Genomic DNA, 17,477 nt, shown 5'->3' with positions numbered 1-17,477 from the left:
TTTTCTTGTTGAAATGTTTAATTTCATCCCAAATACTTTTAGAGATTCTGTCACTCTGCCCCTATTTAGAGTACTTTTCTTTGACAAATATTTTTGTAAGACAAAACTTGCCAAATAAGTTCTCTATGATTCTTTTGAATATTTACTATATCTTTTTTTTTGTATTTATTTTTTTTTATTTCATCTTATTGTTATGGGGGATACAGAATTGCAGGTTACATACGTTGCCCATGTACCGCCTTTCCCCCCAAGTCAGAGCTCCAGGCGTGTCTGATCCCCAGATAGTGAGCGTTGCACCCATCATGTAGGTATATATCCCTCCCTTCCCCAACCCCCCTTCCCGAGTCAGCACCTTCAAGCGTTACCATTCCCCAAACGGTGCGCAATGCACTCATTGTGTAGGCATACACCCATCCTCTCCCCCACCCCCCACCTCAGTCTGATATCCGATTGGTGTCGTTCCCAGATGTGTATTTAGGTGATGTTCAGGGAACCAATTTTCTGGTGAGTACATGTGATGCTTGTTTTTCCATTCTTGGGATACTTCACTTAATATAATGGGTTCCAACTCTCTCCAGGAGAACCGTAGAGATGTCGTATCTTCATTATTTCTTATAGCTGAGTAATATTCCATGGTATACATATACCACAGCTTACTAATCCAATCATGTATTGATGGGCATTTGGGTTGTTTCCACATCTTTGCTATTGTGAATTGTGCTGCTGTAAACATTAAGAGGTAAAGGACCTCTATAAGGAAAACTATCAAACACTGAGAAAAGAAATAGCAGAACTTGCAAATAGATGGAAAAATATACCATGCTCGTGGATCGGAAGAATCAACATTGTTAAAATGTCTATACTACCCAAAGTGATCTACAGATTCAATGCAATCCCTATTAAATTACCAACATCATTCTTCACAGACGTAGAGAAAATAATTATACACTTTGTATGGAACCAGAGAAGACCCCGTATAGCAAAAGCAATTTTAAGCAACAAAAACAAAATAGGAGGTATTAATTTGCCAGACCTCAAACTATACTACAAGGCCATGGTTCTTAAAACAGCCTGGTACTGGCACAAGTACAGGGACACAGACCAGTGGAACACAACAGAAAATCCAAATATAGAACCATCCTCATATAGTCACCTAATTTTTGACAAAGCAGGAAAGACTATACTCTGGGGACAAGAATCCCTATTCAATAAATGGTGCTGGGAGAATTGGTTAGCCACTTGTAGAAGACTGAAACAGGACCCACAGCTTTCACCTCTCACAAAAATCAAATCACGGTGGATAACAGACTTAAACCTTAGGCGTGATACAATCAGAATTCTAGAAGAAAATGTAGGAAAGACTCTTACAGACATTGGCCTAGGTAAAGAATTTATGAAGAAGACCCCCAAGGCAATCACAGCAGCAACAAAAATTAATGAATGGGACATGATTAAATTAAAAAGCTTCTGCACAGCCAAAGAAACACTCACGAGAATAAACAGACCACCTACAGAATGGGAAAAAATATTTGCATACTACACATCAGATAAAGGACTGATAACAAGAATCTATTTAGAACTCAGGAAAATCAGCAAGAAAAAATCAAACAACCCTCTCAAAAAGTGGGCAAATGACATGAATAGAAACTTCTCGAAAGAAGATATAAGAATGGCTAACAAACATATGAAAAAATGCTCAACATCCCTAATCATCAGAGAAATGCAAATCAAAACCACAATGAGATATCACTTAACCCCAGTGAGAATGGCCTTTATCAAAAAAACCCAAAACAACACATGTTGGCGTGGATGTGGAGAGACAGGAACACTCATACACTGCTGGTGGGACTGCAAACTAGTGCAACCCCTGTGGAAAGCATTATGGAGGTATCTTAAACAGATTCAAGTAGACCTGCCATTCGATCCAGCAATCCCATTATTGGTCAATCCCATTATTTCCCAAAGGCAAAAAGGTCATTCTGTAACAAAGACATATGTACCTGAATGTTTATAGCAGCACAATTCACAATATTTACTATATCCTGAACTCAGAAAATTATAGACGTTCTCTATTTCATTCCATCAAAAGTTTCAACCCAAAGTTTGAGATAGTCTAAAGATCAATTACAGAATTTTAAAGTGAAATCAGTTCAACTTTTGAGGCTTCATTATGTAATTTGTTCAGTTTCTCCCTGTTTTGTAGGGATATATTTTAATGTTTACCTGTTACAAGCTTTATTTTTAATGGCTGTACATTTCTAAGAACTTCAAAAGCTGAAGTATTTTGGTTTTTAAGGGTTTGGGGTTTTTTGTTTGTTTGTTTGTTTGTTTGTTTTTGTAACCTGCTGACTGCTCTATTTAAAGATTTCAACGTAAAGATTTTAAGAGAAAAAAATCAAATTAGAAAATTCACAATCCCATTTTAAGACACTAACTAATTAAAGTAATTGTTTAAAAGCACAAGCATTTCTGAAATCTGATTAGTGATGGGCAGCAAACAGAAAGCCAGCACTACCATTCTGGTACATTTCATTTTGTGTTTTAGTTGCTCTGTGTGTGTTTGTGTGTATGTCTTAGTCTGTTTTGTGTCACTATAATAGAATACCTGTGGTTGGGTAATTTATAAAGAAAAGAGGTTTATTTAGCTCGCGGTTCTGCAGCCTCGGAAGTTCAAGGGCATGGCCCTGGCTTTTGGCAAGGGTTTTCATGCTTTGTCATAATGGGGTGGAGAAGGCCAAAGGGGAAGCAGACACATACAGAGACAAAACCTGAGGGAGCACCCTGGCTTTATAACAACCCACTCTCCTGGGAACTAATCAATTCCCACAAGAACTAATCCAGTCTGACCAGATGGAGAACTCACTACTGGGAGGATGGGAGAATTGGCACCAAGCTGTTCATGAAAGATCCTCCCCCATGACCTAGACACCTCCCACTCATCCCCACACCCAACACCACCACACTGGGGATCAAATTTCAACATGCGTTTTAGTGGGGGAAGAATTAAATGATAGTGTAATTTTTTTTAATAAATTTTGGCATATCTATTTTTAAATTGGTAAAATATCACAACTTCATTGTTTGAATTATAAATTATGTGGGTACCAAAATCAATTCCAAGCTCTGGTGTCTGTTTTATAGGGTTCATAATTTAGTAAAAACATTGCTTTTTTGTGACAATAAGCCTCATCAAATTGATATTTGTATTATTGCCCCAAAATGAACACATTTAATGTCAATGGGGAATTTTTATATTCTCAATAAAGTAAAGTGTTTCACTGGGCAGAGTGATTTCCAAAAGCTTTATTTCAATTCCATCAATTGCATGAAAAAATTCAACCCATTAGTGAGATTAGCTGATCTTTTATTTAAAGTATCTGGTGGCATTGATATAAAATTGGCTCCATTCAACTGTATGCCAAGATGGTCTCCTGACAATGGAGCTGACACAGTAACAGCTATGAACTTTTTGTGCAAGTATAAGAAACTGTAAAATCCAAAATGAGTAAAATTAATTTAGAAGAACAATTATTTCGCTTAAATGAAAAACCATGCTTCACATACTAAACTGTAAATGCACTTTCTGTAGTCTGTGTGTTAAATATGTTCTTCGGGCATAGTTTTTTTTTTTTTAAATAATTACTGACTTGAGTAGATTTACAGCAAAATTCAAAGCTTGTTACCATTGTAAGAGTGTTCAGACTGTCCTCTAGAGGAGGGCTGCTCAACTCTAGTTCCTGCACTTGTCGCATGTGTACCTAATCTACAATTTTCCCCCATTTTTCACTGGTCCTGCTGACTGGCAGCCTGGTGACTTCATGCATATTAAAGACGGCAGTGAGAGCCATAGCAAAACTGGAGAGGACAAATAGCTGCCAAGTATTTCTCCCACCACTACCACCAAAGATGGGAGGAATTGACCTTCCCTAACAGCATGTGTCAGAACCCACTTTTTTTCCAGCAAGTGTTTTACATGCTTTTTTTGAAAGGAAGAACTTAGTTAAATTGTTTCAGGAAAATGTTGAGAATAAAGAGATAGGTTATAGCTGGTTGTCTTTCAGGTCAACCCTATGTTAAGGAGAGAACACTCACTACTCACTGAACATGAATCTCACGTGCTATTAGACGGGACCATGGCAGAAGCTGGAAATAATCAAGTGGAGGTCCACCAACCTCATCCTAGCTTCCTTTAATGCAAATACTAATGACACATCTTTTAAAAATGAAAAAATCCAGGACAAATACAAACTAGATGGGATGCCCAGACATCAGGAGTAACTAATACTGTCACAGGAAAAGGAGACATATTGCCACCCTACTAAGAACCGGTCTCAGCCCAGGTGTTTCCAGGAACCACTACCAACTGATGGGAGTTGACCCACAGGATGAAACTCCCTAGGACTCCTCAGACTCCAAACAGCCTATGAAGTGTTATCTACTTGGATTTATTCTGTTTGCAGGGAAACAACGAGTCTCTATATTCTGTGTGCTTTTACATAAGGATTAGAAGTGTTCTTAACTGGAACTGCTGGTATCCGACACTCTCTATTTGCTCTCTCAAGGGTCCTGACTGACGTTCAGGCCATGCTGAATGTGCCCAAGGGCCAGGAGGCCATGCTCTGCCACACCTCTAAACTTTTGCTCCACTGAGTTATTTATCCATTCCCATATCTATCAAAGCCAAATTGTACTTGTTATTGTAACTGCTTAATTAAAAATTACATGAACTGATGAAATGTGATGCAAAAAGCAAATCGTTGTTTCTTTGAAACATGTACTGAATTCTTTGGAAAGACTTGATAAAGGCAAGTCACTAAAAAGCTCACTAAATTAGGTGTGGGTGAAACTACTGTCAAAATTGGGATGGGGAAGATCCCAAAACTATAGAAGGATTCTGCATTCAGGTATATTTACACATTTTAGGTTCTTGCTCTGCTTCAAAGAAACTGGAAATCATAGAGTGTAAACAGCCTAATAAATTGTTTTAATAAAAAGAATTAACATGTGTTGGGCTCTTCTATGTGCCAGACTCTGTCCCTTTACATGTCATTGGATGCTATCAACAACCACAAAAAGGAAATACTTTTATGATTCTCATTGTACTATTAAATAAGCTGGGACTCAGAGGGGTTAATGTTCAATAATTGTCCAGTGCCACGGGAGGGTAGATGGTGAAGCCAGGAGTAAATTCTAGAACTGTTGGCTTCAAAATCTATGCTTACTCCACATTGCATGTCTTGTTCCTGGAGAATAAATTCTGAAAGAAAAAAGTTATTCAATAAAGCTCTGAAGCAGTTCATCAGGTCTAGATAAGGAACAGAGACCATGAATATAGGTGTATTCTCAGGAACCCAGAAAATTTACTAAGTTCTTCCTCCCTTTCCACCCCTCTCCTCCCTCTTCTACCTCCTGCTGACTGAGTCTGAAATTATTTTTTCATTCCACAAATAGAGGTGCAAATGTCCCCTGGGAGAGGGGTCAAGGGATCGCTGCAAAGTACATCTGCTGCATTTTGAAAAACCTGACAGTGCTTTGTCAACCAATGGCCAGAGCAATAACCAAGCTTTGCTAAATTTGCAGCTGCTTTTACCAGCCTCTCTAAAATTTTGTAAATGACCAATGAAGTTTCTCGCAGACCTCTTCCTGACTAGGGCCGGGGCAGACAGAGAATTCTGGAGAAGTATTCCAGGTAGCAGAGAACCTAGGAAAGGGGACACAAAATGGGGCTGCTTCATACTTTGCCAAGTGACCAAATGATAATTGTGGCCATTTAATGAGCACCTTCTAGTTGTCTGGTTCTTTACATGGTGTGGAGAGAGCTTAAGGAACTTGCTGAAGCCATACAGTTATGGCAGCAGAACGTGCCTCCCTCTTTTACTGCTTCCCTGCAACTTACTCCCAGGGAACAGCAGATGTCCCAGGGAGCAGCTACAGAGGCCGCCACCCTCAGGACCGTGCTCCTCACAGAAGCTAGGCAAACCAAGGCCCTAGAAGCAGTCAGAGGCCAAGAACAAAGAGCAGAACCTGGGAGCTGGGCCGGGAGGGAAGCCACTTGCCATTATTGCAAGAGAACACATATTCTTTGTAGAAATGTCAGAGCCCATGGAAAATAGAAAAAAGAAAACATTTCAATCAACCAAAAACCACTGTTAATATTTTAGTACACTATATCTTTTCAGTTTTTTCTGCTCTGTGAACATGTGTTTTTTTGTTTTTTTTTTTTTCTTTACAGGACGAGACAATATGCTTTCACTTACTAATATTGGGTAAACATTTATTCGTGTTATTGAAGTTCTCCTACAAAATTATTTTTAATGTCTGCCTAGTGCTCTAGGATGGGAAAAATGAGGACAATAGAACCTAACCCATCTGGGGTCAAATTTCAGCCTTGCTGTTTCCTAACCGTGTGACAAAACCTCTCTTGTCTCTGTGACATCCCTCTCACAAACACACACACACACACACACACACACACACACTCACATGGGGATAATAACAGAACCTTCTTCTAGGTATGTTGGAAAGATTATATGAGAAAACAAATTGAAAACATTTAACACAGTGTCACATAAATGTTAACTATAATCATTACTATAATTTATTTAACCAATTCCCTATTCTCAGACATTTGAATTTTTCAGGTGTTCATAATTATAAATAAGATGCAACGAACACCATTAGAGATAAATCTTTGTGCTTCTCCATTATCATGTCTCAATGTAAAATTACTGGATCACAGGGTACATAAAGTTTGTAAGCATTTCATACATACTGTCAAATGATTTTTCAGGAGATATGTATTGATTTATAATTAATTTGAATGCCCCTTGAAGGAAGCTGGTTGTGAAATCAGGAACTGACTGAATTATGAGTCGGGAAGCAAGGAGCAAGCAGCATTTGTAGGTTAACCCCAGAATGTGAGACCTGCCGAAAAGGCCTGCTGCCCTTTCTTCTTTCGACTTTAGAGTCAGGTCCAGGGTCTCTTGCAGGAATGGGCCTGAAAAAATGTGCTGGGCAGTCATTATTTTATTATTTGAAAAATAATTGCTGCTTTAATTTTAACCAATAATCTTTGTCTCCTAAGAACTTTTGGGAAATGAAATGTAATGGTCTATACCCAAAACCAATCACTGTGTCTAGACCAGCTTATGTGTGTATTGTATTATAAATTTAAACACATTAGGAGGATAATTTGATTTAAGACTTTCAAAAACACCAATTTTAAGAAAATAAACCTATCACTGAATGAAAAAAAAGTGTTCTGGGCACTGGCTGACACTGAATTGAGGGAGAGACGGGCAGGAAGTGTCAGAAGATATTAGAAAAGGCCTCAGTAGGTCAATAAAAACAAATCCCATGATTTGCTTCTTCAGATTACTTTAAAGTATTACTAATTAATGCCAAGTATTATTTATACATTTTAATTTAGATGCTACTTCCAAATTGTAATTGAGTCATGTTAACAGCATACATGTATAATTTTATGACATGTAGAATACATTGAATTTTCACACTGTGACTACCCTTTTTTCTGAGATTTTTATATATATTTTTACAAAGTCCTTTTTAGGCCGGGCATGGTGGCTCACGCATGTAATCCTAACACTCTGGGAGGCCGAGGCCGGTGGATCATTTGAGCTCAGGAGTTCGAGACCAGCCTGAGCAAGAGCGAGACCCCATCTCTACTAACAATAGAAAGAAATTATATGGACAGCTAAAAAAAATATAGAAAAATTAGCCGGGCATGGTGGCACATGCCTGTAGTCCCAGCTGCTCGGGAGGCTGAGGCAGGAGGATCACCTGAGCCCAGGAGTTTGAGGTTGCTGTGAGCTAGGCTGACGCCACGGCACCCTAGCCGGGGCAACAGAGTGAGACTCTGTCTCAAAATTAAAAAAAAATAAAATAAAATAAATGTCCTTTTTAAGTTGAAATGATATTAGGGAGTAAGATATTTTATTAATAAAGTCCCTTAATTGGCAAATAAAAGTTGGCCACCTCCAATTTTAGCTTTAAACTTTATTGGCCTCTGGAAGCTAATGCCTGGGTCTTTAAGCTTTCATTTGTCCATCCAACATTCAGTGAGTGGCTGCTGAGTGCCAGATGAATAGGAATCCTTCCCCTGACTCTAAAGAGCCCGTGGTCTTCACATTATTGTAACACCAAAGAGGGCATACTGATTCTGGAGGGACAGGCTGGAAGGGACAGGGAGGTGGTGAGAGCATGGGATCACAGTCCATCGCAGGGTCCCCTTCTCCTCTTAATTCTTACAGGAATTGGTTAACTCATTACTAAATATTAGAGACCTTGGAGAAATAAAATTCACTACAACAAACACCTCCTCATAGTTGCAAAATAAATATTTTAGAAATTAAAAGGAAAAAATAAAACAAAATCTAGGACAAGGGTAGAGATGAAATATCCCAGACATCAAAGTTTATAACTGTAAGCAGAAGAAAACAGCCATATGCTTTAAAAAGATATTTATTGAGCAATTATTAAAAATTGTTTGGTTAAGGACACCCAAAGGAAGGAAAACCTATGCCTAATTTCATAAGTCAGCTACATGGGGGCTATAGTAAACTCTTCTTTAACATTCACAAAAACCTTACAGAAAAAGAATTGCAAATCAAAATATCATCAGTAACATTTATGACACATTATAACAACTATAACAGCACAAATCTACCAAGCATTAAATTCTATACCGACCTAGAATACACCATATGTCAGTGAAACAGGGGATTATGCCATGTGGATACATTTATAAGAACAAGTGTTCTCTAGCATACTAAACCTATAGTGTTAAAATTGAAAAATATAAGTGTTTTTGTTGTTTGAGCCAGAGAAATGTTTTGAATTTGAGATGTTAAAACCACAGGGACTCTTTCAAACCATTCTTTCCCAATGCTTTCTCTGTAGCTAGGGGGGAGAGGAGTTCTGTTGGAAAGAACATTTGTAAACACTTTGGTGGAGCTTTCTAAGCATTTACGAGGCACGCTCTTAGAGGGCTTTATTGGCTTGCCAGTTGTGAGGGTAGTTGATAGACCCTTGAGCAAATGTATATACTACATCACAGTGTAAAATAGTAAATGGAATTCCAGCAAATATCCAGACAATTGGGGTGAGCATAGACAAGGCAGATTTTTTTTTAGATGATGATAATTCTGTCACTCAAAATGGCTAGTCTCCAGCATCCTGAAAGAGTTTGCGTTCAAAAGGAAAAACACAAAAACAAGCCTCATCCAAGCCTCCTCCCTCACCTGCTTAAAACTTAGATCATTGCCAAGATTAACATGACTGAATTCATTTAATGTGAATAAATAAGTGATGTGAGCTTAAAGCCCAGAGCATTGCTTTCTGTTGATTTTGACTAGCAGTTTATTCTCTAGATAAAAAATATTTGTGTTATCAATTTGCTGAATTAACATTGATCATCTAGTTAAGTTATAATTGTATATATCTGGCTAGTGTTGCAATTTAAAATTACAAAGAAATCATAGGAGAATCATTAGCTAATAAATATATTAGACATGTTAATATTATCTTTATTCTTTAATGACATTATTTATACTATATACAGTGTTTCTGAAAGCAGAAAGCTCTATTTTTTTCACTCAGACTTTGTAACAAAAAATTTTGACACAAGTAAATATGTATGTCACATTTTAAAGATGTACACACTGTTTTTTAAAAGACAAGAGATTGTTTTCAGGCACCAATCTTGCAAAAAAACCTCACAGTTTTTTTTAATACTAAATTCAAGTATGTGGATAAATAAAAGGTAGTGAAAAAATAGCTAAAACTGTCAACATTGAACTAAAAATTATAAATTATAATGATTTCGGGTTCTTAATAAAAGCATTAGCATGAAAAGCTGGTATTTCAAGTCAAATCCCATCACAACAACCTCATTGCAATAAAAAGTTGACTATAACATGGTTTTCAAGGTGTGGCCAGGCACTGGAAGTGTTTCTAAATCTCATTACCACAAAACTTTCAATTTAAAATAACTCATGGCAATGAATGTTTTCCTTAAAGCAATTATTAAAAAGTTCTTGCTTATATAACAATTATTTCCTATTATAATGAAAACAATCCCATCCTTGATTTTGTGACATAGTGTAAGATGCAGTGACAGAAATCTCATTGCCAGATAACCAGGAAAAGGGAAACAGTTGGATTTCAAAAAGATTCCTTTATGTTCCCTAAATTAATGAAGAATGTAGTGAGTGTAATTACCACTAGCAGATACATTAACTGTTTCTACAAATTTGACTGGTTCTAGTAGGAAAAGCTCATTTCAAATTTATTGTGAGCCAAATACCCAAGGACAATAGCTCCTTGAAATGCTGAGGAGCAATTCGATCCAGTGTCAAACGGAGATGTTTACTTCACAATTTAAAGATATTTATCGGTTACTTACTGCAACATGACACACAAGTGATCGTGAGATCGTTAAGGATAAAATCCTTAGCTTATTAATTGATAGAATTTGGAACATATCGGGCATATACTAAATGCTTATGAAATGATGGACTTTTAGAAACAATTTTCCTAATGTTAAGTTCCTCTTCCCTGAGTCTTAAATGATTTATGGAGTATGATAACATAAAGAAATTACAAACAATAAAAGGCAATGGTACCGGAGGACAAATTAAAGCTCCCTTTCTCTAAACATATTCTCTGAATTCCCAGATTAATACCAGTGAAGGACAGTAGTGATCCCTGCTATGTAAACTATTCCCTGGAAGTGAGTTAGGCCAAGACTAGACATGAACCTACAAGAGAAGGGGGACCATTAAACAGCTTAAGCAACTGATTAAAAGTTGGGTTTGTTTTTCTTCAAAACAATCAACTGTGTGATGGAGGTCAAGCTTTTTTTGTTTGTTTCCTCTGAAGTAGGATGTATCTGTAGACAAAAACTCTAAGGCTTCAGGAAACTGAATTACCTCTTTGGAATTTACTGGGCATTATCCAAGACAATAATGCCAAATACCCTAATTAATTTCCCATGGACTTAAATGAGTCAGTGTGCCTTTTAAAAATATTGATGCACTCCTAAGAATTAACTGAATAATCAACTTGCTAAAGTTCTGCATTTAGGACCAAATTGATGGTGCAGTTTCAGGGTATAAATGAATTTCAGAAATAATTTTCTAGAGAAATAATTCTAATTATGATTGTGTTTTTATGTTTCCAAGATAATCAATTATTTCAGCATGATAATCTTTCCTTTTGATGGGAGAAAAAACAATCATGGCAGTAATTTTCCCAAATGGCTCAATCAATTCCATAGTTGAGAACCAATAACTTCGTGCTTATATGACTTATTATTGTATAGGATTATGACAAAATCATTTTTGAAATAATATATTAATATGCAAAGAGTTGACTATACAGGGAGCAAAGTCAGTAGAAATGAAAATTTTATGTTTATAACCAAAACATAAAATATTTAGTTGAAGATACCTAGTCATTCATAATTATGACTAAGAGAGAGACTGGAAATCCCAGTAAACATATCTATCAGATAAGAAATGAGGTGTAAACAGAAAAAACTAATTTGAAGACAGGACATGGCATAAGCATTTTGAAATAAATGGCTATAAGATTTTTTTAAAGTTTTGAATAATAATACGTAGTAGCATTTAGGGAATTCTGTTTTTCACATGGGCCTGCTTTCACTATTTGAAAATTTTCTACATTCATTCAGTTTCCTGTAAGCTTGCCAGAGTGTTATAAATTATTCCTTTATTTACAAATCAAAGTCTTATGATTGGCTTAAGTATTTTTGTTATGCCAAATAAGGCAGTTTATGATTACCTATGATTTTTATAAAGTTTCATTTCCTGAATATTAACACATATAATTCAACTTAATTTAAAAATGTATCTTGTAAATTTCATAGCCATTCTCTTCCAAGCATGAAGATTAGGACATTTAGGTGTGATATTTAGGATTCATCACTCTAAAATTCTGCTACGCTAATTTCACTGTGAAAACATTTCAGGGAAAGGATATTTATTTTTAAACATTTTATATAAGGTGAATGATAATTTTGAGTATACTCTAAAGCCGCATTATTCAATGTGGCAACCTCAAGCTACACGTGGCTACTGAACACTGAAGAACTGAATTTTTAATTTTAATTAATTTAGAGTTTAAAACTTACAGTTGTTTTAGTTATTGGAAAGCTTTTAAGTGTGTTTAGACAACTTAGGTTGTTGAATCTACTTTTTCATCTATAAATTTTATGGAATCTAAGTGCATCAAGTATATTACTGATGAAAACTTAGGGTACAAATCGAGGGGTTCTGTAAACGTGGAAGATATGCCAGATTTCAAAGACTTGGTGTGAAAAAAGGAAAGTAAATTTTTTAATAGTTTTTATATTGATTACTTATGTGCCTTACATTATATTTCCCTTGGACAATACTGTTCTAGAGCTTTATGAAAATTGTTGGTTTTTAAAAGTCAGGTTTTAAAATTTTTATTTTAATGCCATTCTTTTAACCAAATAATTTCAAACATTATGAAAAAGCAAAGCAAATCTAAATCAGATTTATCCACCAAGAAGGGCCCTAATTGCCCACTCTGCATTTCTTCCTTTCTCTGATTTGCAAAGTCCTCACCAGCACCAGCAGTAGAATGCAAAATCATAGGCAGTGAATATGCAGAAATAGTTTATGAGAGCACTGATGAGTGTGCAATCAAATCAAACTGCTCACACCCTACAAATTATGTCTTCTTTCCTCCCAATTGTTTCCAGATCTATGGGTCCCTAATTCCAAAATTAACCTTCAGCTTCCTTCGAAGTTCTGCTGTGCTATGGCTTCCGATTTAGAATAATAAGCGGTGACTGTGCTCAGCAATGTGCTAGGTCATGTATTAATACTAGATTCTGTCCAGGCCCGAGAACTTTCATCCTTCAGAGTGGAGAGCTTTCTCTGGGAGAAGGGTTCGAATCCCAGAAGTTTGAACACCGCCACCCGGTACTTCTTGGACATGATGTTGTACAGAATGGGGTTGATGGCAGCGCTGAGGTAGAAGAGGACAAAGGACACGAGGTTGCAGTACTGACTGATCTGAGCAATCTCCAGGGATCCAGGCTCAAAAGATTTGGAAAATAAATAGCGCCCTACGTGGAAGGGCAGCCAGCAGAGGATGAAGGCAAACACCACTACAGCTAAAAGGACAATGGGAGAGAGATCATCAGTGCAAGGAATGTCACAGCAAACCACATTCTATTTTTAAGACTTAGTTTGTTTTGATTATGTGTTATGACCATTGACTTAAGAAAAACACTCTGTTCCGCTTTTACCCGTTCTTACATTTTATTATAACAAAGATTGAGTCTGTTTGGACCAAAAGTTCAACAATTTTTACTGAGCTTCCCAGTCACTTCTATTTAACAACTGTTTGAGTGACTTTGTGATTGACTTGACATATCAACTCAACTGACGAGGCCGTTTATTCACAATAGTCCTCCTCTTTATATGTGTTAGACACAACACAGACATACGAGGTAAAGTGGTTATACTCAACCATAGCTGCGTATCAGTCTCCTGGGGCACTTTTTTAAAAGCAATGCAGATTCCTTGGATATAATATAGATTCACTAAATTAAAATCTTTAGGAAGGAGACCAGAACACTTGGTTTTTCTTTTCTTTTCTTTTTTAACGTTTCACAGAGGACTGGATGTGCAGTCAGGATCAAGAACCACTGAGATGGATGATTCTATGCTGCCTACAGTAGACATAAGTAAGGCACCAAAGGCCATTAAACCAACTAACATTAATTATCATCCACCCAAGTCTTCATTTTGCCTATGTAAGATAGTTTTTCAACACTTGTAAATTTTTAGACTAAGGTTTTAAAATTCAGAGATCAAAGGAAAAATAACAAAAAATAGTATTTTAGTCCCTGTACTACTTTAGTGATCTCCTTCAAATTGTCAAAGGAGAAGAAAATTAACATTGATGTTGAGACACTAGTGAGAAAATTAATGGCTTAAAAAATAAAATTAGAGGAAATTATTCCACTTACCCTTAAAACTAAGTTGTATAGTAGCAATTTGACTGCCATGGTAGCAGTGTGACTCTCATAGATGAGAGCTTAGAGTCCCCTGGAGGACATGTGCAGGTTTGCAATCTATGAGTCATATGAGAATCACAGTCTAGAAAATAAAATCTTTGACATTCCTCGAATAAACTGTATCACTTTAATAAGCAGGATCCAGGAATTGTAAAATTGCAAATATGAAATCATCCTGAAATGACTTCTAAGAAGCATTAAATATGCCAAGGAGTATGAAATGTTAACTATAATATCCGAACAATGAAATAGACAGGCTCTGGTTCTGAAAAAGTGTGTGGAATTAATATTTTGCTTGGATGTGAACATATTTTGTATTACTTCACTTGTACCAAACAGACACTTAAAGAAGTTGAATTCATGCAATAAATATTCAGCCCACTTTAGTTGTGACATTGCACCCAGATGTACCTGCAGGGCCATTTGGGAAGCGGGGTAGTAAGTCCTGTCGGATTCCACAAAGTCTCCTTTTCTCTTGTTGGAGCCTTATTTGTCCTACCTTATCTTAGTCTATCCTATGTGTAATTATGAAAACAAATACAGAGACCCCACTGATTTGTCCCTGACTTCCTTACAAAGCTTAGTATAAACAGCAGTGGGGTAAACAGAATTGATGAAATTATCTGAAAACAAATCACAGTGTTGAAAGAAAAACAAATCAGCTCTAACAGAATTATCCAAATTGACCATATCTTTGGTTAAATTTGCCACTGAATATTTTCTAGATCCAATGCCTGCTTTTCTTAATGTAACTTAGATATCCACAAATTCTATCTGAAGCAGGAAGCTTAACCTCACTTTTAACCCTCAAAGACCACAATAGACTTTTACAAAATATCTTTTGAAGCAGTTTCTAGGCTGATAAAAAAAAAAATTCATTTTAGGGAAATAAAAAGGTGAGGGCATTTCCCCATGAAAGAGAAAGGAGAGACAGAAGGAGAGAGACAAAAAGGGATAGAGATCAAAAGAGTCAGGATAGTGGCAAAGTAAGGGGGGGGGGCGTGGACAGGAAAAGAGAATAACTGAGAGACATGCAGAAAGACAGAGACTGAGAGAAACAGCAGAGAGAGAGAGAGAGAGAGAGAGAGACAGACAGACTCGGGGAGAAGGGGGAAGGCAAGCGGAGAGGAGGGGACCCGGGAGAGAAAGCCCCAGGGCACGCCGCGACCTACCCAGCATTTTCACGGTTTGCTTGTGGTTCTTGTCTCTGAGCGAGGCGCCCACCGCCGCGTCGCCGCGCCTCCTCCGCCACAGCTTCCTGCCGATGAGACTGTAGAGGACCGTGAGGCAGAAGACAGGCAGAAAGAAGAAGATGCTGGACACCCACACCATGACCGTGAGCAGTCCGGAGCGCACCGCGAACTCGGTGGCGCGGCACTCGTTGGTGTCCCGAGGGTCAGTGCCGTTCTCGTGCTCCACCCCGACTAGCACGAAGATGGGCCCGGCGCTGCAGAAGGCCAAGGCCCAGATGACTAGGATGACCAGCTTCACCCGGCCCTTGGTGACCACCACCTTGGCCCGCAGCGGGAAGCAGATGGCGAAGTAGCGCTCGACGCTCAGCGCCGTGATGGTGAGCACCGTGGCGTAGGTGCAGCTCTCGCTGACGAACTGGAAGAGTTTGCAGAGCAGGTCGCCGAAGTTCCAGGGTCGGTACTGCCAGAGGCGGACGAGGTCGAGGGGCATGCAGAGGAAGATGAGCAGGTCAGAGAAGGCCATGCTGGACAGGTAGAGGTTGGTGGTAGTGCGCAGCTCGCGGAAGCGTGACACCACCAGCATGGTGAGCAGGTTGCCAGCGATGCCCACCACGAAGAGCGCCACGCAGGTGGCTGTGACGCCCGCCAGCAGAGGCGCGGGGAAGGGTAGAAGCAGCTCGTAGGCCAGCGAGTCGTTGCCGGGGGGACTGTCCCAGTCCAGGTCCGCCAGCGTGAAGTTGGGCCCCGTCTCCTCGCTCGGCGTCGCGTTCCACATGCTGCCGGCTCAGCTTAACTGGCTGTGGAACGCGGCTGCGCTGGGAGGCCAGATGGAGCTGGTCCCCGAAGAGGGGACGTCCCCTTGGGCGCAGGGAAGTGCGAAGGAGGAGCGGGAGCCGGTGCGGGCTTACAGAAAGGATGCTTGGAGAAGAAAGAGAGGGAAGTGAGGTGAGATGGGGAGGAGCGACAGGGAGAGAGACTAGTCGTAAGGAGAGAGTGACAGAATGACCCACGGCTTTCTCTGGCACCTCCCCTTTCCTCACCCCTTTTCCCCAAAGTCCCTTTCTCCCAACCCAGCCTCCGGCAGGCGCCCACCCACCTACCTGTCACCGGAGCTGTCGGGCCAGCCCTGCCCACAGCTCACGTTCTCGGTTCAGCTCCGTCCCGCACTTCCGAAAGCGTCGCAGCGCTGGAGACCGCAGAGACCAGGCGTTACCACGCGGGAGTGTGAGGAGCTCTCTCCCGAGCCTCGGGCGAGTGTGGCCCGGAAGGACAGGTCACACCAGGCGGTGGGGGTGGGGACAGCGGCAGCAGCGGGAAGGACAACGTCAGCTGCCGGGACCTCAATTCTTTCTCCACAAGGGGTAGAGTGGGCTGTGGACCTGGTGGGGAGAAAAAGTGAGCGTACCTATCTCGACTTGGGAAAGGGATTGGTTAGGGAGGGGGAAAGGCCTTCTGTTTGTATTGGACCTAAGAAGAGACCGGTGCGCACCAGGGAAGAGCCTCATGCAGTCCTAAAACCAACCCACTGTCGTGTTAGCGAGGAGAAACAGGTTCAGAGACGTGACCACTTGACCGAGGTTACACAGAGAACTGCGGGCTCAGAGACTAGAGCTGGATCTCCCACCCAGTTTGTACTTCTGAGTGCACAGGGGCAAGAGGTGTGAATAACCCCTGCACTCACTTCCAGTCATTCGTGCACGCCCCAATTTAGCGGTGAGAGAGATTATGCTGCCTGGGAGATTACTTTTTCCTGACGCAAACCTCGGGGGAGGGAGAAGGGAAAGGGGCATGGGTTGGAGGCGTATGGAGCTGACAAGTGGAGGAGGAACGGGGGCTGTACGCTGGCGCACGGAAGGTATACAGGAAACGTTTTTTGAAGCGTGATTGAGAAGGACCGGCCATTTCGTAGCTGTGTTCCCTTGGACAAGGTCTTCAATCTTCGGAGCTTTAGTTCTTTTTCTTTGAACTGGGAGAATGTTGTGTGAACTACTGGGAGTGGACGTCCAGTGTTGGGGACTCAGTAGGCACTCAGTGAATAAATACGGGACATGTTGCTGTTGAGGGGTAGGAGCTGCAGTAATGGGTCAGAGGCCGCGCCTACGCTACCCAGGTGACTCCCCTGGACACTGCCTGCGCGTCTCCCGCCCATAGCCAGGAACCGACACCCGAAGACTTGATACTGCCGGCTG

The 17,477-nt window shown here is 39.8% G+C and overlaps 1 protein-coding gene across 1 annotated transcript; it reads right to left on the bottom strand.

Moving 5' to 3' along the window:
* Positions 1–11,043: 11,043 nt before the first annotated feature.
* Positions 11,044–16,106, bottom strand: GHSR (growth hormone secretagogue receptor). Its single transcript, XM_069472928.1, has 2 exons — positions 15,268–16,106; positions 11,044–13,186 (listed from the first exon to the last, which is right to left on the bottom strand). The coding sequence occupies exons 1-2, from the start codon at positions 16,061–16,063 to the stop codon at positions 12,882–12,884; spliced, it is 1,101 nt and encodes a 366-aa protein (XP_069329029.1). The 5' UTR covers positions 16,064–16,106; the 3' UTR covers positions 11,044–12,881.
* Between the last annotated feature and the right edge of the window lie 1,371 nt (positions 16,107–17,477).

This window comes from Eulemur rufifrons, chromosome 7 (assembly GCF_041146395.1).
Source record: "Eulemur rufifrons isolate Redbay chromosome 7, OSU_ERuf_1, whole genome shotgun sequence".
In the NCBI taxonomy this organism is placed as follows: Eukaryota; Metazoa; Chordata; class Mammalia; order Primates; family Lemuridae; genus Eulemur; species Eulemur rufifrons.
Note: the sequence above shows the minus strand (reverse complement) of the source record. Positions and strands in the feature narration are given on the sequence as shown.

Bases quoted from the DNA above. Each gene is read 5' to 3' on its own strand.
- GHSR (XM_069472928.1), bottom strand. From the start codon at position 16,063: ATGTGGAACGCGACGCCGAGCGAGGAGACGGGGCCCAACTTCACGCTG. The intron at 13,187-15,267 runs GTAGGTCGCGGC...TTGTCCTTTTAG, and splicing joins GCAAACCGTGAAAATGCTGG to CTGTAGTGGTGTTTGCCTTC.